This window comes from Ictidomys tridecemlineatus, chromosome 13 (assembly GCF_052094955.1).
Source record: "Ictidomys tridecemlineatus isolate mIctTri1 chromosome 13, mIctTri1.hap1, whole genome shotgun sequence".
Classification (NCBI taxonomy): Eukaryota; Metazoa; Chordata; class Mammalia; order Rodentia; family Sciuridae; genus Ictidomys; species Ictidomys tridecemlineatus.
In genome coordinates, this window is record NC_135489.1 from 16,184,928 (window position 1) to 16,211,746 (window position 26,819).

General features: G+C 43.4%; 1 protein-coding gene across 19 annotated transcripts in view; it reads right to left on the bottom strand.

Annotated features, from left to right (window-relative positions):
• Nucleotides 1–26,819, bottom strand: part of Znf532 (zinc finger protein 532) — a 106,929-nt gene that overhangs the window by 47,352 nt on the left and 32,758 nt on the right. For 17 of the 19 annotated variants that reach the window (XM_040272537.2, XM_021724965.3, XM_078029953.1 and 14 more), the window contains one exon: nucleotides 11,270–13,629. In XM_040272537.2, the coding sequence (XP_040128471.2) occupies nucleotides 11,270–13,612 (2,343 nt within the window). In that variant the 5' untranslated portion in view covers nucleotides 13,613–13,629. Of the gene's footprint in view, nucleotides 1–11,269; nucleotides 13,630–15,373; nucleotides 15,398–18,113; nucleotides 18,220–26,819 lie in introns of those variants that run through there. The other 2 variants (XM_078029947.1, XM_040272543.2) reach the window with 2 other exon arrangements.

The following is a 26,819-nucleotide window of genomic DNA, read 5'->3' on the forward strand; positions in this document are numbered from 1 at the left end:
ATTTAAAGATTTTTGCTAAGATTTAAATCACTCTTAATATATTAACAACAGAGCTAGAAAATTTTTAAAGGCTTTTTTGATGCCCTAGGTTTAATCCCCCATAAACCCCTCCCTCCAAAAAAAAAAAAAAAAGCACCTCATATCCTTCTAGCTTTTGAATCAAGCCCAAAACTTAAGATTTAAAATTTAAACTACAGAGTGACTTAGACCAAGAAAAACAGGAAACTCACTTGAAAATTCTCTCTTGGTTTTCTCCTGAAAGGACTAAAGTACAAATTTTAATCCCATAAAATGTTTATTATAACCATAAAATAAGAACATTACAGGCAGCTTTGATGAGGTTAGTGTCATTTAAAAATAGCATTCCTTTTCTAATAACATATTTCAAAGGTTAAACAAGCCACAACAAGGAAAACCAATCAACAGATTCATTAATTACAACATTCTGTTAACGTCTACATCATCACCAGTAATCATTTGTTTCTTTGAACTAAAGTCTTCTATCTACCTTCACACAGTCATTAATACCAGGCATCCAATTACGATGACTAGTTTTCCACAGGCATCTTTAAAATGTCTTGAATTTACTTGGGAATAAAACTCAGATTTTTCAATTTTAAAAAAGTCAAAAGACATTATTTATGTACACATATACACATTTATGCATATATACATACACATAAATTATATGAATGTGTGTATATATAAAATATAAATATAGACTGTCCCATTTCACCATGAGCCAAGTGGCAAATTGGGTACATAAATAAGTTTAAATACACCATCTCATTTATTTTTCATAATAATTTGTGAAGTAGATAATATCTCCATTTTACAGGTGAGGAAATGAGGCTTTGCAAAGTTAATAGACTTTCCTAAGGCCCCCAGCTTTAAGTGCAAGAATCAGCATTTGAACCAGGCTCTATCAATCCAGAGGCATCTTGATGGAGGGGTAGGGAGGAAGTGGGATGGAGGTCACAAGAAATAAAAAACAAAAAATGTACATCATTTAAAAACTATTAGCAAATACACCGAATGCCAAAGATGACCATGTTATGTTGGATCAGAAATTATTCATCTTCCCCCAAAGACTCTGTTATGAAAGTAATGTGATTATACTATTTTTATAATAGGAACAAATAACACCTAAAAGGGAAGAAGGTGTGTTTCCTAAAAGCTGAAAAAACTTTTCATCAGGATATAATTTCAACTGGTTACCCCACACAACACAAAAAAATTCACAATGTATCACTGAGGTCCTTCACCACCATCATCATCATTACCACCCTGCCTCCCGCCTCCCACGCAGGAGGAACCTGCACTCATCCATTTCCACCAGCTGAGGCTTTTCACTCACAGGGTACAGAAGGCCTGGGAGAAAGAGGGCCAGGAGGACTACAGCCTCAAATCAAAGTGCTTTCCCATTCGCAATGGCTGAAACAGGAGCGTGTGGTCATCCGGGAATCGTGCTGGGACTCAGGGACCTTACCTGTACTTCACATAGACCTATGTATATTCTTGTGCATACACTGCTTTTACTCCTGAAAGGGGGCAGGGTGGTCTTTTGGTTGTAGACATTCTCCTCCTCCATGCTCACTCAGTACCAGTATTTTCAAATTGATATCGTTTACTTAACTGTACTCCCTCCTGTTATGTAACTGCACCTGTTACAGAAAACATGTCATCCCAGCTCCCAGGATAGTGGTGATGGGTTTTCACAGCACAAAGCGGGTATATTCCACCGCTTTTCTGGAAGCTCTGAATTCATGACAAAAATGCACATTCTCTAGATTTAGGGAATACATTTGAGCAGAGAGACAGACAAGGATTTCTCCACAGACTATAAGAATATGGCTTTCCCTTTCTTTTTTAATCAAGGAAAATAAAATATATCTGAAAAGTCTAACTCTTCATTGCACAAAATTGAGACTACTTTACTAGAAGAAAGCAGTTCACCCTGACAGTTCCTGTATTTTGAAAAGAAGAAAGCGTTTCATGTGTCTCTTGACATTTAATTTACACTATTAGAAAAATGGATATTTTCAATACCTAAATAATAAATAGCTAATTTCTACTTGGGGCAGGTTCATTTGCTCAGGGAACTGTTAAAAGTAGACATTACTTTTCAACAGCATCACATAGTCCTAGAAAGCTATGTGAAAACAAGGCTGAAAAGTAATTATGTTCTGTGCTTCATAGTTACTCTTCTTAAGCCTTTTTTAAGCCAATTGTGGCACTAAAACTGATGGCGGGCTTGCAAATACAGGCCAGGGAAAAGGAAAGGGCCGTAATGGCCTGGGAGTCAGAATGTGGAGCTTGGCACTCTCTTCCCCTAAGTGAGGAAATGTCTGAGTAACAAGGAAAATAATTCTACATATTTCAATTCATACTTCAGGCAGAAAAACAGCCTCAGGAAGGTACAAAGTGAGGGTGAGAAAGGCTAGAGAAACATGAGCCAACATATCTAATATTTACGCTCAACTTCAAATGGACCAACGCTTGCAACAGCATGAAACATGGATCCAAAGGCCCAACACTGCCAGCTCAGCAGTCAGCCAGATGCTAAGTAAATTACTCCGCCTCATTAGCAGCAGTTCCATGATCTCTGTCTACAATATAATTACCAAAAAAATAGTAATAACAAAGCATACCAGTTTGCTTTCTGGCCTTCTTTTTCATCCAACTTCACAAAAAGAACACAAAGAAAACATTCTGTTTCAGATCTCACTTAAGTGGGAATAGCGCTTGCTGCATATACCTTTGTTCCCAAAATACCTCTGTCTTCAAGTCATTGGCCACAATCAAAATCCCTAATAAGAGTTCACTGTTAAAAATGAGCAAATTTACAGAAAGTGTGGATCTGACTAAGATGATCATCTAGGTACACTGAGCTGGTAACACTAAAATACAAACTGGGACAGGACTAGTCAGATCAAAATAATAAAACTTCAGTATTTCAGAAAGCAGGATCCAATACAAAGAGTCAAGAGTCTTTAGCTCATAATGTCATCAGGGAGGAGCTGAGGTCCTCAGTTTTCAAAAGAAACTGCCTGAGTAGAGTATACCTGGAAAGTCAAACTGGCAAAGACTGCTCAAAAGAATTTAACACTTGCTCTGTTGTGTTAATGACACCTGAAACCAAAATGAATGAGCAATCTGAAAATGAGGACCACTGTGGATATGTAACCTTTATCTGTACTCTTAAAGCTCATGTGGTGTAACCCCAAAGTCTGTTCTTACATGATTCCTAAGCTCCCACCAGCTGTAAAATTCTATGCTTCTATATCCTAAGGAATCTGTATGAAGTGGGAAGATACAGAAGCAGCAGTAAAGAAACCCTGCTCTGAAACCCTGGTTCTGCCGCTAATTGGACATTTGTTTTTCCAATTGTAAAGAGTAGACCAAAGGGCCTAGCACATGTGGCTGGTGTAGATTCCATAGAAAGAAAACAGATTTTAATGATTAACAGGGTACCACATCCATTTCCAGTCTGTACTTGGCTAAATTCAGTCATGGTTTTATTAAGAGGTGAAGCAATGACATTCCAATGTTTAAATATCAATTATGAAAGCTACAAAAAACTAGAGCCATCAGCTCCTGCCTAGCTCAGGAAGAGGCGCAGGCCCCTCCAGCCTCAGTCTGCTGCTCACTCTCTCAAGGTACCCCACAGCAGAGATTACAAATCAGACAGGTCAGAACAGGGACCCACAACAGGGACAGATTTATTGTTCACTGCCCTGAAGGGCTGAGACCCACCCCTCGGTGCCATCACCTCCTCTGTGTAAATGTACATGGGCAGGCCTGTTTAACCTCAGCCTGTGCTTGCTTTATTCCTGGACCACATCACCTGCCATGTGTGATGAAATTCCAAGACTCAGATACAGACTTGGGAAATGTCAGTGAAGAGGGCTGGGGCCAAGCCCTGTGCTTCAGCCCAGCTCTCCCCAGAGACCTGGGCCAAGGTGCCACTGAGCACAGAGACGATGCTCTAGGCATTGCTATTTCTGTACAGATCAGCCGCAGAGCATCAGGAGAAGAAGAGCAGGCAGCAAGCAGAATTCAGCAAATGCCACCAAAGCCTTCCTTCAGGCCGTAACCGATGGGCACGCCCTTGGAAGGCTGAGCACCCAGGCAAGGGAGGTGGTTCGGGAAGATGGACAAGCAGAGCCACAACCCACGTTCGAGGAATGGGAGCCCTCACCAGGTTCACTGGGTTTGAAGAAGAACAGGGGAAATAGGACACGTGGCAAAACGGAAGAGAGAAGATTGAAGTAAGAAGGGAGGCATCCAGGCTTCTTACAGCTTGATGTAGAGCACTTGTTTGCCCACAGTCCCTAGGATCCATCACTAGCACAGAAAAAGACGGGCCTTGAGTAGCCAGCAAAAGGCTGCCCTCTGGGCTCACCAGAGGAAGAAAGAGGAAGACCCCCCTTCCTTCCTGACTGCTGTGACAGAGGGGGCTGAGGACAAGGAGGCCGACACTGGGCAATTGAGACAAAATCCCAAAGAGTCATACTGAACAGGAAGGAAGCCTAACTCCAAAATCCAGCCCAGAAAAGCCCTAGGCGAGGACCTGGTGGACAAGATATATCCCTGAAGACAGAACCATACTAGGACCTCTAAAAAAGGGTGTAGAACTTCTAATTCCAGGAAAGGGGAATGAAAGCACCTTTCCCTATCCTTCCCACTGAGCACCCACAAAAGGACTCTGGAAGCGGGGAGCAAGAAGGCAGACTGGCGAGGGACCTGGGATGGAGGAGTGCCAGGCTGGGGTTCCCCCATTTCTTCCAGCCTCACATGTCCCAGACTAGAGTGAAGAAGCTGGCCGCCCAGACATGCCAGAGGATAGAGACAAAGCCCAAGGAACAGGAAAGGGCAGCCTCAGAAGAGAGGAAATGCTCAGACAACTGCTCTGCTCCAGCCAAATCCCACAGAAACACTGTGGCCCCACCAAGCTGTGCCAGGCTCCTGCCCCCTGAGACTGCTATGAGCTGTCCCAATAGCCCTGCCCAGAGGGTGTCAGAGGCGCAGAGAGAAGGGGCCTTGATAATGAGCCTCCACCAGCTCAGGGAGTATTAAAAAAGTGCCCCCAAAGAAATCTCGGAGCCCAAATGATTTCACTGGAGAATTCATCAAATGTTGAATTATACACATTCTCATCCAGAAAACAGAAAACGAAGGATCGCTTCTCAATTCATTATATTAAACTAGTATCAAACTACCACAAACCAGACAAGGACAGGAGGAAAAAAGAAATACTCATGAATATGGATGCAAAACTCCTTCGCAATGCCAGGTGCAGTGCACATCTATAATCCCAGCTACTCAGGAGGCTGGGGCAGGAGGATCACAAGTTCAAGGCCAGCCCGGGCAACATATTTAGTGAGACCCTGTTTCAAAATAAAATATATGTTCTTTTCAATCAGGGTGTGCTGGGGGATGCACCTCATTGACAGAGTTCTCCTAGTCTAAATCCCCAGTTCTACCAAAAAACAAAAGAAAAAATTCCTAACAAAATATTAGCAAATTAATTCACAATATAGAAAAATAATTATGTAGCTTGACCAAGTGGGATTCATTCTAGGGATGCAAGGCTGTCTCAACATCTGAAAAATCAATACAATTTACCCCTAAAATATTCTGAAACCAATAAATAAGTTTAAAAGAATCAGAGAATACACAATAAATATACGAAAACAGATAGCGTATCTACATGTTTGCAATGAATATACGAACACCAAAAATATGAATGTGTACTTCCAAAACACAATTTGACTGGTACATGTAACTCAGTGGCAGAGTACATGCCAAGCATGCATAGGACCCTGGGTACTATCCGCAGCATAGCAAATTTTTTAAAAAAAGGAGGAAAAGGAAACCAAGAGAACATGAACAGAATTTATATAACCAAAATAAACAAAAAAGAGCTAAATAAATGGACAGCCTGAATTCACAGACTAAAAAATTTAACACAACGAAAATTGTTTCTCTCCCAAATTGACATAAAAGTTTAATGCAAGTCCTGTCTAAATCCCAGCAAGATAGAAAGATTTTGGAAGACATAGCCAAGATTATTCTAAAACTAATATGGAAAGGCAAAAAAATGAGAACAGCTGAAATAATTCTGAGAAAGAACAAAGTCTACTGGGTGTGAAGCTATCACATGGTCACAGCGCTCAGGGCTGGTGGCAGTGCTAGACGGCAGACAGATGTAGGCTGGGCAGAACAAAAAAGCCAGAGACCACCGACACAAGCACACCTGACTGACCAACCCCTTGCACCTACCACAGGCACACAGGTAGTTCACTGGAGGAGAGAGCCTTTTCAATAAATGGTGTTGGAGGAAGTAGACATGAAAGAGCAGAAAAAGAAACTTGCTAAGTTTACATTGTATGCGAAAATTAACTCCAGCAGGCTTAATGTAAAACACAAAACTAAAACCCTTTAGAAGCCCAGGAGAAATTCTTCAGGATTTAGAAATTCTTCAGGATCTTGAGTTCTTGGCACCAAGAGCATAAGCCATAAAAGATAAAAGGAAAATTGACAAACTGAGCCTCATCATAATTTTTTTTTTTTTTTGGCTTGGCCATGGACTTGTTAGGAGGGTAAGGAGATATGTTACCAACTGGGAGAAAAGACTTACAACCACATATTCAACTAAGGACTAATATCTGGACTCTGTCAAGAACTCATGCCAGGTGTGGTAGCATACGCCTATAATTCTAGTGGCTCAGGAGGCTGAGGCAGGAGGATCACAAGTTCAAAGCCAGTCTCAGCAACTTAGTGAGGCACTTAGGAACTCAGCAAGACCCTGTCTCTAAATAAAATACAAAAAAAGGGCTGGAGATATAGCCAAGTGGTTAAGCATCCCAGTACAAAAAAAAAAAAAGAACTCATAAACCTAGTTTAAAAAAAATCTAATTAGAAAATAGTCAAAAGATATGAAGAGATTTCACATAATAGGATATATTGAAAACCCATAAAAAGACATTTACCAAGTCATTGGGGAACCAAAACCACAATGAAATAACACTATATACCTACTAGATGAGCAAAAATAAAATTTAAAATGGTACCATATCAAATTCTGGCAAAGATGCAGAGAATGGGATGATTCACACAGTTTACAGGAATAGCCACTCTGGAAAACAGTTTCTTAAAAATCTAATGTGATCTGGATTATGGATGTAGCTCAGTTGGTAGAGTGCTTGCCTCACATGCACAAGGCCCTGGGTTCAATCCTCAGCACCGCAAAAATAAATAAATAAATAAATAAATAAATAATAATAATATAATGTAATCTAATGACCACTACCATACACGCCAGTAATTACAACCCTGGGCATTTACCCCAGAAAAATAAAAACTATGTTCACACAAAAACCTGCACACAAATGTTCACAGCAGCTGTGTTCATAAGAACCCCAAACTGGAAACAATGCAGGTGTTCTTCAAAGAGTGATTGATTATGTAAACAAACTGGTACAACCTCATAATACATACCACACAGCAATAAAAAGGGACAAATGGCGGAGGGTCCCCAACTTGCAATGGTTTGATGTATGATTTTTTTGATGTCTAAAAGAGATACATATTCAGTAGAGCCATACCAGGGAGTTTTCAATCTTTTATCTTTTCCCAGGATATACACACACACACACACACACACACACACACACACACACAGTCTGATATTCTCTCAATACGCTGGCAGTGGTGGCCAACGTGTCACAGCTAACAGTTAGCCATGATATCACAAAAGGAAACCCTCTACAGTACCCTGCTGCTAAGCTAGGATGTTAGGCAGATAAGGAGAACTGTGTACATTTTTGACTTATGCAATATTTTCAACATACGATAGGTTTATGGAGATCATAACCCCATCATAAGTCAAGGAGCATCGGGACTGATACAGGCAACAAGCTGGATGAATCTCCAGGGAATTGTGCTGAGGGAAAAGAGAGTTGTATACTCATATGGTTCCATCTATATGACATTTCTAAAATGACAAAATACAGAAATGAAACAAATAGTGATCACTAGGCATTAAGGTTGGGGTGGCAACGGGAGTAACTCTTACGGTGATGAAACGGTTCCATTTCTTGACTCATCAGTGTCCACCTCCTGTTGTGACACTGTTCTACAGCTCTGTGAGATGTTACCATCAGGGGAACCTGATGAAGGGTACATGAGCCCTCTCTATATTAATGATTCCATGAATCTAAAATATCTCAAAATAAAAAGGAAAGAAGGGAGAAAGATCCCTGCTGCCAGTGAACTAGTACCCCTTTCTCCAGGCCTGTTAACTCAGGCTGAAAGGCGCCAATGAAGGGTGGTGGTCTTACTGGTCTAGCCAGGACCCACGGTCAACCCCTTCCAACCCTCGGAACCGTAACAGAGGTGGCCAGGCCAGTTCAGGAAACTACTATGGATGGTTCTCTGAGAGGAGGGTGCAGAATGAGGGAACGCTGCCTCCAGACAGATCTCCCAAGAGCCATGAGCTGTGGGAACAAGGCTTTGCTCCATAGGGGCCCTACCTCAAAGGGCAGCTGCAGTGAGGCTATGGGGAAGTCCTTACAAATGTGGATAGGGAGCCCTGAGTCTCTCAATTCACCAATAAGTTACCAAGAGCAGGGAGGTCAACGGAAGATGGGAGGCAACATTTCAAATTCACAGACATAGGAGGCAACCCCGCAAAGAAGGGGCTCGGCCAAGGTTAGGGTCCTGGAGATTCCACTCATCTCCTAAATTCTGTAAGAAGACAAAAGTATTCTAAGTGCCAATCTCAGGAAATTTTCTTTTTCTTTTTCTTTTTTTTTTTTTTAATTTTGTTTAGTTGTGGATAGACACAACACCTTTATTTATTGATTTTATGTGGTGCTGAGGGCTGAACTCAGTGCCTCCCAGGTGCTAGGCAAGCACTCCATCATTGAGCTATACCCCCACCCATCAGAAAGGAAATATTTTTATAGGAAAATTTTTTTTTCCCAACTAAGTTTAAGTTCACAGACTGTAAATTGGCCAAGGGTCATGTGATGAGCAGACTGGAAAGACAGACTATGGACTGATCCCCATTCATCTGGTCCTTCTGTCTTACTAAAGCCCTACTGCCCGCTACCACGCTTACCCAGTGTCACACCTGGTAGCAGCAAGGGTGAGGAGGCCCTAGCTCCCACATTACGGAGCCAGCATTTCCAGCTTGCCTCCCAGGCAAGTCTAACTTCGAGTGCAGAAGGAGAAGCAGCTGCTCCACACAGAGCTGGTGTAGCCCGGGCTGCTGAGGCAGAACCAGACTCCCCGTCCGTCCACATGAGAACCACAGCCGTGTCTGAGGCAAACAAGAGGTTGTGGGGGGTCTTCGGGGCCATGACTGCAGTGAGTGGTGGGGCACCAAACACCGGAAGAAGGTGACAGGGGCACTTCTGTCTCCCGCCCTTCAGGCCTGGCTATACAGTCGGATGAAGCTCACTACCTGTAAATCCTCTTCTTGGGGGTGCTGAGGGGGTGACTTAGGCAGGCTTAACTGGAGAAAGGAAATGGAATGATGGTCCATATTTTGCTTGATGTTTACCTAACCTTAGAGTTAAAACAGAGTAAGGCAGTTACTTATTCCTTAGGATTCCAGGTGACATAGGGGACCTACATGTTTTACCTGTCCCAGCAAAATACAAAAATGACAGCAAAGCAACCACACACAGGAGAGAGAGCCATACCCTTTTGATCCCAGCTTAATGTTGAGCCTAACAGGTCAATAGAGAACAGGAACGGGGGAATACAAGACCAAGGAAAATGTCTGCAACTTTGCCCATGTCCTTCCATGTTCCTGGAGAAGAGGGGGGTCCCAGAAAAAACAGCCACATCTGAGGGCAGTGCCAAACTGAGGACCTGAAAACTAGGGTCCTGTGGGAACCCTCCAAGGCCAGCAGGGAGCCCACTAACCAGAAACAGGGCTTGGGACAAACACTGTAAACAAACGGCTTTGAGGTTTTCCTTGGCTTCTTTTACTGCATTCTTTTAAGATGAAAACAAATACTACCCTTTTGATGAAGAGGCAATAAGATAAGAGGGCATCCAGATAGAACCCAAGCATCATCACTAGGATCCACTAAGTTCCAGCAATCACTCCTGACTACAGAGCTGCTTCTCTTCTGACGCACTCGACAGTCGGAGCCAGGGACACATTCAACATGCAAACCCGCAGGAACACTGTCAAAACTCTCATCGCATCTGTTGCCACTAAACTGAAAAATCACTGGAAAAATACTGAGGCATTCTTGATCTTTGTTCCCCAAATTCTAAATCCTACAAATAACAACCCAGTAGTTGCCTTTGAAGAACCAATCACCAAAACTACCAGTCCACAGCACATGCCTCCTGATGAACAAGATACCGGAGAAAGACCACCTCCCCGCTAGATCTCCATAAAGACAGGCAGAGTATTAGCTCAAACTGGCACCCCTCCCCCCTCAAATTCCACTCATTTGCTGATTTGGCCAATATCAAACATTTCTCTAGCTGGAAAGTATTTCAGCATGTGAAATTATTTTCGAATAGTAGGTGTATTTGTTAAACATTTAACATTTAACTAAAAGTTGTCTCAGACAGAGAAGCAAGTGACAGAGATAAAAGATGAGGTCCACTGTGAAAGATATTTTACCAACATGGATCTGTACTTCACTACAAAAATCACAAAAGCTGCAAACACACACAAAGGTATCCCATGTACACAGTGATGGGTTTTATCATTTGTGGCTTCCACTAACTGTAGTAAAGAACATTACAGAACATACTGTTGAACCTTCTTAAGTAGACATGCCATAAAAGTACGTATGCATTGGGTATGTTTATGAAAGCCATTTCAGTATTATAAATAATAACAAGTAATTTTTAAATTCCAAAATTGTCACTAGTAACTCAGGAACTGATCACATATACCAACTTGATCACTTAACACAATGGGATGACAGTATGATTTTATAGCTAAATCCAGACTCCCAGCATATATTCCAATGACCAATTACTTAAACCTAACTACCGTAACTAAGCCATCACATACACTTTTTATCTAGCTAAAAGAACCATCTTTATGGTACAACATTGCTTCTATTCTATAGAAACAATCCTTGCTCTCTCCAGTGCTTACCTGCACACACGCGCGCGCATCCCTGTCCACGTAACTGCACTACCACCCCTAAAATCAAGCCATCTTATTGAGCACTCACAGCTACAGACCCATCACTGAAACACCAAAATTTAAATGATACTCTACTTGTCCACTCGTATCTGCAGCCTGCTGGAAATGTGTGGCCAGCGACGTCTCGTCCTGGAAGACTTCGTTACACTCCAAACATTTGAGACTGTGTCTACAGAGTTTGGAGGGGTCTTCATCTAGGGGCATAGCTGGGGTGATGGGTGTGCTTGAAGGAGCGGAAATGACGGTCCCAGTTATGCCAGACTGGATTTTTGTTACAGTGTGTGTGCCAGCTCCCACAGAACTCTGCGGAGTGGAGGATGAAGCGGGAGTATTGCTAGACGGAGAAACTATCATTTGATCTGCTGGGACTGGCTTTAAAATTAAATGGGAGCACTGCATTACCACTCCTTTCTCCTTATGCCCACGAGCATGGGAAAGGAGGCTGCATTTGTTGTAAAAAACAAGGTTCTTTGTACAATGGTTGCACGTTACTTCGATGCGCACACTACGCCTGTCGTAGTGCTGGGTCAGGCTCTTTTCCAGTGCAAAGGAGTCCCCACACTCCAAGCACTTGTACCCACGCGTCGGTAACGTGATCCCTGCATTGGCGGGAGGACTGAGGTTTGGGATGTAAACTGGGACTGGATTGACACTGCTCAGCACCTTGTTGAAAGCTTCCACCACAGAACTCTGCAAGGACGACACCACCTGGACCCGAGACACCTTTTTGGGTGGTTGTGAGGCCGCTGCATTGATTATTGCCTGCTTTATTTGTTGCTGAGGTTTGGTTAGCACTTGGCGGAGTTCAGAGGTGGCCTGGGCACCCTGAGGCAGAAGGTTAAGGTTGGCAAGGTGCACAGTCTTTGGCACGAGTTTGGCATTGGCCAGGCTGGATGCCGGGACCACAACAGTTTGCTGCTGGATGGCGTTGGCGGCTTTAATGATGGCGCTGCTGGCACTCTGAACAGAGGCAGCAGATATGACTGTGGCTTTCACCGTGGTGTTATTAGCGAGCTTCAAATTGATGACCTGGGACCCTGCCGTCTTGACAGCAGACACAGGGAGGAAAGCAGTGGCCACAGGCTTGATGGTGACCTGTTTAGGGGTCAGCTCTGCAGGGGAAACTGCATTGGTAACAACAGCTGACTGGAGAGGCGCCCTGGGCGGGGAGGAAAGCACAGCAGCAGATGCTGGAGATGAGAGGAGGGACGTCACAGAGGCCATCACGGATGCTGTCTGCTCAGAAGGCTTCTTCACAGAGTCGAGATCGACTTCCGGCAACACCCTGGTCACAGTTCTCTTGATCTCGCCGGAAGACGTCTTGATGGTTTTGATGCGGACCTTGGGGATGGCAGGTGTGGGTCCTGCGGGGGAGGATGGGGAGCCTTTGCTGCTGTTCTCGCTGGACACGCTCCGGGGACTGTCCGGTGGCTTTAGGGAGGCTTTCTTGGTGCCATCAATAAGACTCTGGGATTCGGGAGACTTGTCGGCGGCCCTCGGGCTATCGTGCGTGTCTTTTGGTAACGGAGAGGGTTCCCTGGAGTTGGCCACAGGCTCTTTGCTGCAGTCCGAGGCCGCCTTCTTGGCGCTCAGGGCTGCGATGGCTGCTATGCACGAGGAGAGCTTGGAGGAAGACTTGGTCTTAGGCGGGGCGACACCAGCAAGACTCACGTCACTCTTCTCGGAGCTCAGCTTCCCATCCAGGACCCTGTTCTCAAGCACCTTTTCCGAATTCTCCTTCAACTTATCCTCCACTTTTCTGACTTTAAAAGGTTCATAAACACTCAGATTTATGGAGTTGGTTTCTGTTTCTCTCTTAACTTTGTTTTTTTCTACGCTGCCTGAAGTAGAGATTCCAGTTTTGCTGGAGTTTTCCCCTGCAAGAGCCTTCAGCTTGTCGTAGTCCTGCTGGGGTGCGGACCCCGCCAGCACATTCGGTCTGAAGCCTGAACGCACGTCCTCCTTATCAGGGGGGTCGTCCACCTCAATTTTCTCGTCGTCATCAAATTCTTCAGCACTTGAGATGGGGCTGAACTGGCTGAACGTGGAGTCTTTCAGAGTCCCCTCGGAGGCAGGTGCATCCCCTTTCAAGGACTTCGCTCCATCTTTACTGTAACTGTCCAGAGAGGACGCAGTGAGAAACCCGTTATGCAAGCCATTGCCTGTGGGGTTGTGTCCATCCTTCTCGGGGCCCTCCGAGGAGTCGATGTTGCGAACATTCTTAACAATCACGCTGACACCCACGTCGGAAGAGGATGGCGTGTGAGAGTCCTCGTCCCCATGGGCGTTCTGCTTGATGTGGCTTTCGTGGTCATCGTGTCCAGACTCAATAGCTGCTTTGGGATCGACCATATCTGGGATGTCAAATGCTGCCAGGAGGTCATCAAAGTCTGGGGTCTTCATATCCCCCATGGTCATGAATTTGATCAGATGTTCTGTTAAAGGAAGATAAAAGAATTCCATCAACTGGTGAGGTCACTCTCCCTGTGGGGTTTATACCAACACACTGATGATCACCAAGGAAGCACAAGTTGGCAAAGGCACTTGGTGTAACATTCAGAGAATATGTACAAGATCCATATTTACAGTTTCAAAAGTAACCTCTCTAAAATGCTATCCGATATCACCAGTGTGACTCCTATCTCAGGAAAAGTCAGCCAGTCAACACTGCATAGGTCAGAAAGGCGGGTCTGGTGTAGCAACTAAAAAGCTGTCACGTATAACTGAGTTTATCACACCGTTTTCATACACACTGACTTCCAAACATATTTTGAACTTGAAAGCATTTAATTCCACAGCAAAATTATCAGTATTATAGTCACCACCAGACTTGGAATACTATAATAAAGCAAATAGATTATGATCAAAAAACCAATTATAAATTTCAATATTCATCCATCAGAAGAAAGAAATGGGCACTCAAACCCACCACAGGATATCCACTACTAAGTTCCACATGGGACTTTTTTAAAAACCCCTAAGGAGCTGATTCCATCCATATTTATTTAACCCTAATTTTCCCTATTATGTTAAAAGAGAAATAGTCCTGGTCAGGTACAGTGGTGCATGCTTATAATCCCAGTGGCTGGGGGGGCGGGGGCGCTGTGGCAAAAGGATACCGAGTTCAAGACCAGCCTCAGCAACTTAGAAAAGCCTCAAGCAGCTTAGTGAGATCTGATATCAAAATAAGAAATGCAAAAGACTTGGATGTAGTTCAGGGGTTAAGTGACTCTGAGTTCAATTCCTAGTATCAAATAAATAAGTGAATGAATCAATGAATGAATCAATCAATCAAAGAAGCACTCCTGGATGGAAGGATAGTTAGTTTTAGGAAAATGGACAGTCACCGCCATTACCAAAGATGAAAGGGAAAAATGCATGCACTACTTGGGGTCTTTGCAGGGGGCCCTTCATCCCACCTGCAGAAGACAAGTGATACTAAGGATCAGATACAATTTCCACTTCAGGAGAGCTCATTCTGCTCTCTGAACCCCATACTGCTCATCTTCAGATTCTATTATTTCCTGGTATATCCTCCAGCATGTGTGTGCTTATCTCTTCTCACCCCCTGGCCTGTAAACTGCCTGAGGACAATGTGCCACTCCTCTGTACACTACCCACACAGAGCATTACTGGGTCTAAGTCAAGGCCAGAGGCTGGATTTATAACAAAAGAACAGGTGTGGGCCCAGCTTTGTCACTAGGGCTGAGACGCTCAGGAAGCAGCAGAATCTCCTTGGACTTGGTCCTTCTGTCTGCATTGGAGGCAAGCAACCAGAAAGAGAAGGAAAGGAAAGAGGAAAAAAGAAAGGAGAACGGAAGATAGGAAAGGGAGAGAAAGAGAAAAGGGTCGGGAGAAGAGATTGAAAGGAAAGGAAGAGCCAAGCGCTATGGCCTCACACCAGTAATCCCAGCTGCTCAGGAGGCCGAGGCAGGAGATCGCGAGTTCACAGCCAGCTTCAGCAACAGCAAGGCACTAAGCAACTCACGAAACCCTGTCACTAAATAACATATAAAATAGGGCTGGGGATGTGGCCCCTGAGTTCAATCCCCAGTACCAAAAGAAGGGCAGGTGGAGAGAAAGAGGCATTGAACAAGCGACAAAGTTGTAAGGGAGGAGGATTACCACTGACACAGGCAACTGCAAAGGAAGAATGAGCCTAACCAGGTGCACACATACCAGCTCTCCAGGATTTACTACGCTATTCCTCCTCTAACCTATTCAGTGGCTCCCGGGATGCTGTCTTCCACATTTTCCTTGTGCTTTTATTTCTTGTACAACCTGTAAAAGATGGAGCATTCCTGGTGAAACTAGCAACACAGGGGTCAGGGATCTGGCCCTGAATATGCATCCCTGTGAAAACTGATAAACCACAAATGCACAACTCTCTCTGGGAACACAAACCCGTTGAGGATGAAATACATACCTGAAGTATTAATTGCCTTTCATTCACACATCTCAGCCACACAGAGCTGGAGAAATCTTGGTATAATTTTCTCCCAGTGGTTTGCTTAGCTTGAAGCAAACTGGTCACTATTCTCTGCCTACTCCATCAGACTGGGAAATATATATACCCCCAGCATCAAACCACTACTAAGATAAAAGATGCTTAGAAGGGGCTGGGGCTGGGGCTCAGCAGTAGAGCACTTGGCTAGCACATGCAAGGCCCTGGATTCAATCCTCAGCACCACATAAAAATAAATAAAATGAAGGTATTGTATCCAACTACAACTAAAAAATAAATATTTTTTTAAAAGATGCTTAGAAAAGAAAATATTAATATTTTACTGATGTGAAAATATCCATGAGAAGTCATACCCAGGAGGAAAATGTAACTGAACATTTAAACTCCAAAATGTGGGGAATAAAAAATCCATCTGTCAGATCCTATATCCACACAGGAATCCACCCACGTATGAGTAACCTTTGAATGCCACCACTCTTACTTTTAAGCCTCACTCTGCTGTTGTGAATTGAATGCCCACAATAAGCTGCCTAAGCAGAGCCGCCCTGCAGTCTATCTTTACCAACCACAGGGCCCTAGGTTATAGGCCACCATATTTTGAAAACTTATTATAAAGAATTACGACTCACTCCCTGCCCGAGTACCAGGGTGGGAAAGTGAATCTTTACCCAGCTCCCAGATGACCCCAATGGTAACTGGGCCCTGCCTAAGTCCTCCTAGCCTATCCTTACAGCTGCATGGGACCTTTGTCACTAACCATGTCTTTGTGATTTGGTAAGCAAAACACATCACACTGTTCCTACCAAAGCACAGTCAGTTCAGGTACAAAATGATGGAAAAGAAAATCCAAATATCTGCTAGTCATGAGAACCAGGACATACCACCACAAGAAATGACAAAAGGTCACCATGTGACACAAAACTTGAGCAACTGGCAGTTCAGATGGCAGTGCAGTGGGTGGGTTTTCCCATAAACACTTGCAAGATTAAAATGCGATTTTGAACACCTTCCATTCCTGCTGAACCACAGGCTGCAGCATTAGACCTTTCAGTCTGGGCTGACTTCTTGCACCCACACCAGCACATCCTTTGCTATCCACCCAGCAGGGTATATGCATGGGTGACTGGCCTGCAAAGCCCAGGGGTCAATGAGGCACTCAGAAGATGCTCCAGCAGTTGCTCCTCCATTGGGACTGAGTGTGCCCGGCCTCCCATTTCTTAACTCCACCCAAAGTTTACCTTCCTTTTTTCTTGCAAGGTATGAGAAAGCCCAGGGTAAAACAGTGGGGCGCCCTGAAGATGTGAAAGTGAATTACCAGATAAAAAAATATGAACCAACAGAGCGCAGTGGCACATGCCTATAATCTCACCAGCTCAGGAGACAGAGGCAGGGGATCTCAAGTTCAAAGCCAGCCTCAGCAACGGCAAAGTGCTAAGCAACTCAGTGAGACCCTGTCTCTAAATAAAATACAAAATAGGGTGGGAGATGTGGCTCAGTGGTTGAGTGCCCCTGAGTTCAATCCCTGGCACCATAAATAAATGAATGAATAAATAAAGTGAAGCAGCTGTCATCTTCCCCTGAAGGAAGCCTCACCACAAGCTCAAGAGGCATCATGAGTGAGTGGCCGATGGGAGGCCCGTCATGTGGTCTGAAACTTGAGGTCACTGCAGCAGGTGGGCTCGTCTGTGCCATGTAGTCAAGGTAATAAACACCCTGTTGGGTAACTTCACACTCCACTTCTACACCCACAGGCACACTGGCCTGTCACTGCCTCCCCTTCCCACACTCTGGAAGGCAGAAGCTAATGTTCCCGGTAGAGGGAGAAACCCACTCCACTCCCACTGCATTTCTCAGTTACACTGAGCACAAAGAGAACGACTGTATCTGGAAGTTTCCCTCTTTCCCACCCAATCCCCAGTACTACCATCTTAAAAATAGATTCTTGTTCTTAAAAACATTACGAAAATAAACTTCAGTTTTTTTTCTTTTAAAAGATAATATAGAGCAAGCACCCTTGTTTTAGATTCCCTTTCACTTGACAGTTTGATTTCCAAACACAATAATCTTTGCTTAGTGTAACTATGACTTTCATTTCATTTACACCCTACAAAATATATCTTCTTTCAAAGGTTATCAATGGGGTTTTAATTTAAACCAAACCCCATATCAATAACTAATAATTCACTAACAGCAATTGTGCTTAATGTATAACGTCCTTTCCCACCAAAGACACTGAAAGTATCTGGAGGAAAAAAATACTAGGCCCATTTACAAAAAAGGAAATCAAAAAACTGAAGTCTGTCACATGGCTGCTGCATTCCATCCTATAAGACAGATGAACAAAACACTTCCTTTCCTACCAAAGTTTCTTAAAATTACAGAAAGATATTTCACCTTTGTTGACAGAAACCAAAATTTATCAAGTCGAGAAAAAATTGAGGAAAACCTACTTACGGGCTGGGGATGTTGCTCAAGCGGTAGCGCGCTCGCCTGGCATGCGTGCAGCCCGGGTTCGATCCTCAGCACCACATACCAACAAAGATGTTGTGTCCACCGAGAACTAAAAAATAAATATTAAAAATTCTCTCTCCTCTCTCACTCTCTCTTTAAAAAAAAAAACAAAAAAAAACCTACTTACTACTTAATTATATACTTCTTATCCTTCGCAATTAAAAAAAATGTTCAATAAAAAATAGTGTTCTTCTCAGTAATAAAAGAGGATGGGTGGCTTCCCAATTTCCAACCAGAGAAGTCAGTGTTAAAAACCACAATGATTCCCACAGGGGAGACATGGGCCTAATCATCCCCAGCTCTACCTCCAAGACACAGAGAGGTTAATCCGACCAGTGAAAACACGAGATGCCCCATTTAAAAAAAGAAACTAGCATTCCTCTTAATGAAAATCAATAAAACTCTAAATCATAATAGTCCTATTTAAAGAAAAACAAATGAGTCTAATGACTATCTTGACAGTATTCTACAAACATCCCATTAAACAACTAGATATGTCATTCTCTTTTGGGACTTCCTGTTGCTATTCTAGACAATCTGGTCATTGTAATTTTTTTTTTAATGCCATTGAATTTTTTAAAGAAATAATTTAACAGATTAATGGATCTAATGCATGTTCTTATATCCTTCTTATCCTTCTTTCAAATATAAAATGTTCTTATAACACATGTTTACATTATGCAATATTTCAAATTTAATTTGTTCCTTGTGGCAAGTGAAGCAAGCATCCCCAGTCTTCAAGGGAGCACACAGGGATGGGCTTCCTCTGGCTGCCTACATCACATTCTAGCTTCTCCCACAGCCCACGAGCCAAACTTCAGCTCTTCCTCCATTCCCAATCTCTTCTACCTGGAGGAGTTTCAGGACCCTCCACAGTACAGTTCTTCGACCCACTGACCTTCTGCTTTTATCCCCCTCCAATCTGAACTGCTTATCAAAAAAAAAAAAAAAAAAACTTCCTCCCTACAATTCCATTCCCAGCACCCACTCAGTCCAGTCATGCAGTCAGCCTCATGCTTCTTCACTGTTCCTAAACAGCAATGGCTAAGTTAAAAAACAAAACTAATCATCTGCACCTCTGGAGCAGCCGTGAAGGATCGCTGGCTTCCTCAGTAGAGGAAGTTGCGGGGGGACACAATGGGCCTCAAAATGTGAAGATACCCCAATTTTAGAAAACCATACACATGCATGCATATGTGAATACTTAAGTGCATAGAGTTTGAGGGAAATAAGCAATAATAAAAGGAGCTATGTGATCTCTTAAAAATTCAAACCCTGAGTAACTCTCAACCATAGGCCAGAGCACATACAGTTCTAAGTTACTTTCAGCCACAGAGAAGACAGGTGACATGTAGGAACACTGAGTCCTCTCGATCCTCTCCCCTTGCAGCACTGGTGGGGGTCAGATGGCAAAGCCAAGTTGAAGGCAGAACTTCATTTTCTAAACAGCCTACTCTAGGGTGACACTGCAACAGCAGAGTTTATTATATACAAGTGAGAACAGACTACACATTTGGTTAATTCTGTACACCTGTTAACACAATTCTGTCAAATACAGTTGCCATTATCCAGGATAGATAGATAGATATACTGGCTTCATTAATCCTGATGATATCAATTACGAATCTACAAACTGATATTTAGCCAAGACAATATGTTTTCTTCTTCAGCTAACAATATTTCTGATTTGAAATACAACAGATGTGAACATTCAAACTACTTCTGAAAATATAAACATGAAGCTGCTCACTAATGCCATTAATCAGGGCATGGTCTTGGGAAATATAGAAATAAACCTAGCTAGGGCCCTTGCTTACAGTATTCTACACTTTCCCTTCAAGGGTCTACACACAGCGTCCACCCTATCCATTTTCCCTCAGCCCTGCAGAAGCAGCTAAAGGAACTTGCCATCCACATGGGCAAAGATGCCTGCAAACCTCGGTCCTCCCCAGAAGCTCAGCTTGCTCCCCTTACTCCCAGGATTCCTGGCTCAAAAGCTCAGTGAAAACTGGCTTCTTTGCCTTTTCCAATTGTTAAGGGAAGCTCCTGAGAAAGACCTCTTGAGGCCTGACTGTGCAAGTCTCTGCGTCTACCCTCCTGTGGTCGGGCCGCAATGTCAATAGGCACTGAAATTTCCCCCTCTTGCCTCTCTTATGAACGCCCACTCTGCAAGGGGAGAGTGGCTCTTTCCAATTTTCCCTCCTGGACTCCACCTCTGTTTATCTTTCTGCAGTTAACGTAAAGAAAACAGTCACAAAGCTGCCCAGGGCCTTTCTTCACAGTCCTCCACTGGTCACCGCCCTTCCACTCTGAGTCACACGTATCACTTCTGCCTGCTGGCATGGAGGCTCCCCAGCCTTACCCAAGGGACCCTGGGTGCTTCTGTCCCCATTCATGTGCCTCCACTGCTCAAGTTTCCCGGCACTGGGACAAATCCTCACTTCCCAGTGCCTTCCTAGACCTCGGCAATCCACGCTCTGAAAACCACTGTCAAAATTCAGGAGGACTCAGGGGAGAATCTGGGGAACGATGGAACTATTCTGTATTACAAATTTGGCGATAGAGACATACTTCTATGTACCTGTCAAAACCCTGAGAATTTTAAGGTACCTGTGGGAAGGGATACATATATTTTATATGTAAATATTGCCAGATGCTGTGGCCCACACCTGCATTCTCAGCTACTTGGGAGGCTGAGGTAGGAGGATCACAAATTCAAGGCCAGCCTCAGCAACTTAGCAAGATCCTGTCTCAAATAAAAAGGACTAGGAATGTGGCTCAGTGGCAGAGGGACCCTGAGTTGAATCCCAAGTATTGCCAAAAATAGAAACAAAATATTAAAATGTTTAAAAATCAACTAAGAATGGAAGGGGAAGACCAAAACAAAAGACCAACTTTAACAAGAACCAAATCATACACTGTAAGGCCAAAGAGGAAAGGAACAAATACTGTCCTCTGATTAGTTAACACAACAACAAAGACTGCTGAAATCTGAATAAAGGCTCTAGTCTCATTAGCAACTTTTTGTTTTTTACTTTTGATAAGTGTGTTATAATTAATGCAAAACATTAACCTAAAGGAAAGTTGAGTAAACAGTACATGAAAACTCTATACTATTTTTGCAACTTTTTTTTTAAAGAGAGAGAGAGAGAGGAGAGAGAGAGAGAGAGAGAGAGAATTTTTTTTTAATATTTATTTTTTAGTTCTCGGCGGACACAACATCTTTGTTGGTATGTGGTGCTGAGGATCGAACCCGGGCCTAACGCATACAAGGCGAGCGCGCTACCGCTTGAGCCACATCCCCAGCCCTATTTTTGCAACTTTTTTATAAGTAAAAATTATTTCAAGATAAAAAGTTAAAAAGGAAAACACAGGCTTTGTGATATAAGAGAAAGAAGACAGGCCTGGACATGAATTCTTGCTGCACTACTCACTACTGCTAGCCAGGAGCCCAAGGCAGTGCCCTCACCTCTGAGCATCCCCTCCTCACAGGTACAAATGAAGGGGCACACTGTCACTAAACAAGGTCAGGCATCCCCAATCTGGAAATTTAAAACCTGAAATGCTCCCAAATTATAAGCTTTTTGAACATCATGAAGGTACTAAAAAGTTTTGCTTTTCAGAGCGCTCTGAATTTTCAAAATAGTGATGGTCAACCAGCAAAGTCTAGGGAAATATCCCAAAAACCTGAAAACTCCAAAATCTGAAATACTTCTGATCCCAACAATTTCAAATAAGAGATACTCAACCTACAGCAAGGGCTACTATGAAACAAAGCAAGTTTCTCACAGTTAGAAAACACTCCAGCAGGGCTGGGGTGCAGCTCATGGTAGAGCACTTGCCCTACATGTGCAAGGCCCTGGGTTCAATCCCCATGATTACCCGCCAAAAAGACTCCAAAAGCAATCCATTCCCAATCTTTGTTCCCTTGTCCCTGTTCTTGTTGCCCATGACTTTTCTGCAGAATTTCATTTTCCAGTCGTCCTTTCCTCTTGCGGACGTCAGGGCACTGCCAAGGGCCTGCTTGGCTTCTCTAATTTACTGGGAACTTCTGCTTCTCGCCCTTCAAGAGTCCCTTCAGACTTGGTCATCTACCTTTGTTCAACAGCAATCTCAACAACTCCCATGGTGCATTCCAAGAATGCCCAGGTTTCTGCACTCACCAGGTTCACCCTTAAGGGCCATCCAGCCAACAGCCAGTGTGATATTCTGCCTGGCTCTCCCAACAGGATGCCAAACTTCAACGCAGCCCTGGTGTTCCCACAACCTGCTCCTCCTCCAAACCCTGACCGTGTTTTGCCCATGACAATCGCCTTCTCTATGAAACAATAAAACTCCTCAGGCATCCTTTCAACTCTGATACTGGTTCTGTAGTGTGTTACCAAGTTTTGAACAGAGACAAGACAGAAATACATATAACCAATGCTAGATTTTTCTAAGTTAGGCAGGTTTCCTTTATAGACTCTATTATGCTAATGAAAACCATAAATTTCTAAACTGCAATGTCAATAGTTTTTCAATTTTGATCAACCAACAGGTCATCTTTCCTGCTCTGAATACAGATGTCAACATAGTCTGCCAAAGGATACAAATGTTTTTACTACTACCAGTTATGCATTATTACAGTTTTTAGTGTATCTTGTCCCCTAACTCTTAAATACCTATTAGCTAACGTCAAAGGCAACCAAATGATGCTTTACAATACTTCAATTTCCACATTATTAGAAAGTTAATACCTTTTCCCCTGTGGTTTGCTTACTAGTAATAATAGAACTATTTGTTCGATGAATACTGAATGAAGCAATGAAAGAACATGAATTTCCTATTTGTTTCTCTGCAGCTCCGGAGAGTTAAGTCAGTGTCTAAGGACAAACCCAGGAAAAGGGAACAAACATTAAGCTCCTAACTGCCAACACACAGCAGCAGGTGGGAGGGCACAGGGCCTCCAGCGCAACTCCACTCTAACACTAAAGGATCCCTGGCTATTTTGCATCCCCAAATTTTCCACCTAAACAATGAGGGTACCAACACACACAGGGGTATGTAGAGGGAATCTCATCATAATCAAACCTGTGGCACAGAACATTAAGCACAGAATTCAAATCACAAGGAACCAGGAGTCAGAGAATTTCAAGCATTCCCTTCCCTTTCCATCAATCGAGCATAGACAGACCTACTTGGCTGACAGCTGGGAACCCTCAGCTAAGGAGTACAGAACGAGGGTCAGAGGGGGTCAGCCTTGTCAAATCCAGAACCAGGGGCTGCAAACAAATGACCCCCCCAGATCAGAAACAGGGAGGCAGGCAGAAGAGCTGCTCAGACAGGAGACTTGATCGCACGCGACATGCTCACCTGAGCCCCCAAGCCACAACACCACCACAGACACCAATGTGGCACTGCCCAGTTCATAAAACGTCCCAGGAGCAGCCGTCACATATGAAAGGCCCCCAGCTCCTCTGTGGTGCAGGATGCAGGGGTCAGCAAGGCGAGTGGGAGGTCAGCAAGGCGAGTCCTGAGAGCCTTCCTTCTCCAGGTGTCAGGACCCCACCAGGAGTGCTGCCCAAAGCAGCCGAGGATTTGTAGAAACTGAGTTGAAGGTCTCACTAATTAAAAAATTAACCAATAGTGACTGCAGCATAGGAGCAGAAGAAGAAAAAACATAACGATCTGTTTTGAGAAAAAGAGTATATTATTTTTAGTTTACAGTTTATTCACTTAGCAGTGAGAAAGTAGTTCTCAGAAAGGGTTTCCTACAAAGGGCAAACATAGAGAACAGACGACATCCTCAAGATGTGAGTCTGCACTGTGCCATTTGTCCAGACTTTCATTAGCCTCCTTCATGGAACTCTGTCAATCCTGGACATCCTACACAGTGCAGCTGCACCTTCAACTGGGAATACCACAAAGGTAATACTTCCTGGGACCATGTTATTTAAATTATTTATTTTTGTCTTGACAAAACCAGATATTCAAAATATAACTTTCCTAAATTTTTAACTAACTCATGAATCTGTAAAATTCTTAGAAAACTGTAATAAAAGACACAAGATTACAAATCAAAAATACTATCGCCCAAATTCTATCTTTATAGCCAGGTTTCTATAGAGTATCAACACTGGAATCCAGACCACATAAACAAGCAGCTAATTCCTTATCTGAGTAATAATATTTTTGTTATTAGTCTGGCGTTCTAAATTTGACAACTATTAAAATTGAAACTGGGCAAGCCTGCCTGCCTGCCTTTCTTCGTATCTCTGGTTTTTTTTATTATTTTGCAGTACTAGGGATTGAACCCAGGGGCACTCTATCCCTAAGCAACATTCCCATCCCTCTTTTTAATTTTTTTATTGTGGGGCAATAACTACCAACTAACTACCAACACACAGAAGCAGGTGGGAGGGCACAGGGCCCTGCAGCGCAACTCCACTCCAACACTAAAGGATCCTTGGCTGTTTTGCATCCCAAAATTTTCAACCCAAACAATGAGGGTATCAATACACACAGGGTATGTAGAGGGAACCTCGTCATAATCAAACCTGTGGCCCAGAGGCTGGCCTGGAATTTGCGATCCTCCTGCCTCAGTCTCTGAGCAGCTAGGATTACAGGCATGCACCACCACACCCAGCTCAAAGCTGAGCAATCTTATAGGAAGATTAGATAGGAAAAAGTGAGGCCAGGAAAGGTGAATCCTGGCACAGATAACTTAGTGACCAAAAGTGAGGAAGCCATCTTGGCCCCAAGATGAGTGGCTTCTAACACCGCCCCATTCCTTGGATTAATGGCTGATTCTAGGACCAGGGGAAAAATGCATCAGAAGATTTTGGAGCATCTTACAATGCCAGAAAGTAAAACTCACCTCCCACAGATGGGTCGTGTCAAAGGGATACAGAAGCCAGTGGAAAGCTGAAATCATGAGTGGTAAAATAAATAAAGCAGGAATAATTACAACTCAAAATATAAAATAAATAGCCACAGGTCCATATTGATATAAATGATAAATAACTAGATAAATGGGGAAAAGTACACAAATCTCCTGTGCAGAATTCCAACAATTTATGAACACCCCGCCCCCACCCGGTCCCCGCCATGCTTGCCAGCACACTGGGGCCTGTGGTTCAACCCCAGCACGGGGGAAAGAATCTCAAAGAAAGAAAAAAAACTATCCCCCACGCTTAAGGAAATAAACAGCAACTCCCCACCTCTTAAGTGACCTTCTTCCAAAGAATGCAAAATGGAAAGGGACAACAAAAGTAACAGCAGAGAGACCTGACCACTCTACCTTGCCTGGTGACCAGGGACAAGAGCACCATGGTAAGTCACGCTTGACGGTACGTCCCCTTGATGTAAAAAGAACAAGCACGGCACTTCTGAGCTCTCCTTCCAGAAACACAGTGCCTAGATCACTCCTCAGGGGGAGCCTAAAAAATCCCCACCCGTCCTCCTCAAAACTGCCAGGGTCACAGCAAAGGAGGCCAAGGGGCACAGCAAGCTGCCAGAGTCAAGGGCAGCCGAGGGAGACACCTTGGCTAAATGCAGCATGATGTTCTGGGTGGCCCCTGGGCCAGAACAGGACATTAAGTAAAAACTCAGGATCCCTGAATCACGCTTTATAAAACAAGGTGGACTCTGGCCTTATAAAACAAGGTGGAGAGCACGATAGTCAACAGGGGTATGAACATGCAAGGTGGTGCAGGGAGCAGAAGCTGTGAGCCCCAGCCCTTCCACTGCAAAGGGGCCAGACAGAGAGAAATCACTCCTAATGTGCTAAATAACAGCTCAGACATGGGATGATTAAGTTTCTATTTTATCCTCTTACCAATACACTGCCTCAAGGTCAGTCACTGACTAAACAAAATGACTTAGCAACTTCTAAATCAGAGTTCATTAGAAATAGAATTTTTGAAAGTGTATTTTCCATGCTTTCAGCACACAGTGATGGAGCTGATCAAAGCTGATCTTCCATGGCTTCCCAGCCCCAGTCTGAGGCCAGAGGTGATAAATTATTTACCTGGCTTATCTTGTGGACCAATAGCAGATAGGCCACCTGACAATGGAGTCTCTGATAACCTAACATACAGAACTAACAATTTTAAAAAGCAAGACAGGGCCTTCCTAAAGGTCTCATGGAAAGAAATGGACTCTGTCCCCTTTACCATCCCTCAGCATGTCCTGACCAGGCCAGCCTGTTCTTCCACAGAAACATAACCAGGTCTTATGATTCCAAAAGCTAACAGCCATAAATGGGAACTACTGTTTCCCTTTCAATAACTTATGTACAGTATAGTTTCCCAACCACTCATGAAATCAAGTATGAAAATTCACATATACCACAAAGCCAATATATTTACATTAATAGCCAACACACAGGAAAAGAGAATAATATATACATCTACGTTTTTTTAACAATGGTGAAATACATACAAGAGAATTTCATCTTAAGAATAGATATTTATTTTTTTATATGAAGAGTCTATAAAATAGCAAAAGCAAAACTTCTACCTATTTATTATTAAGGAAAGACACATAAAAAAAGAAAAAAATTATTTGATCTGTCCTCAAGGTAGGCTGAAAATTTCTTTAAAACCTCTAACAGGCAATTTAATAAATGCACACACTCTACAATACTTGGACTTCAGTTTTCTAAAAACA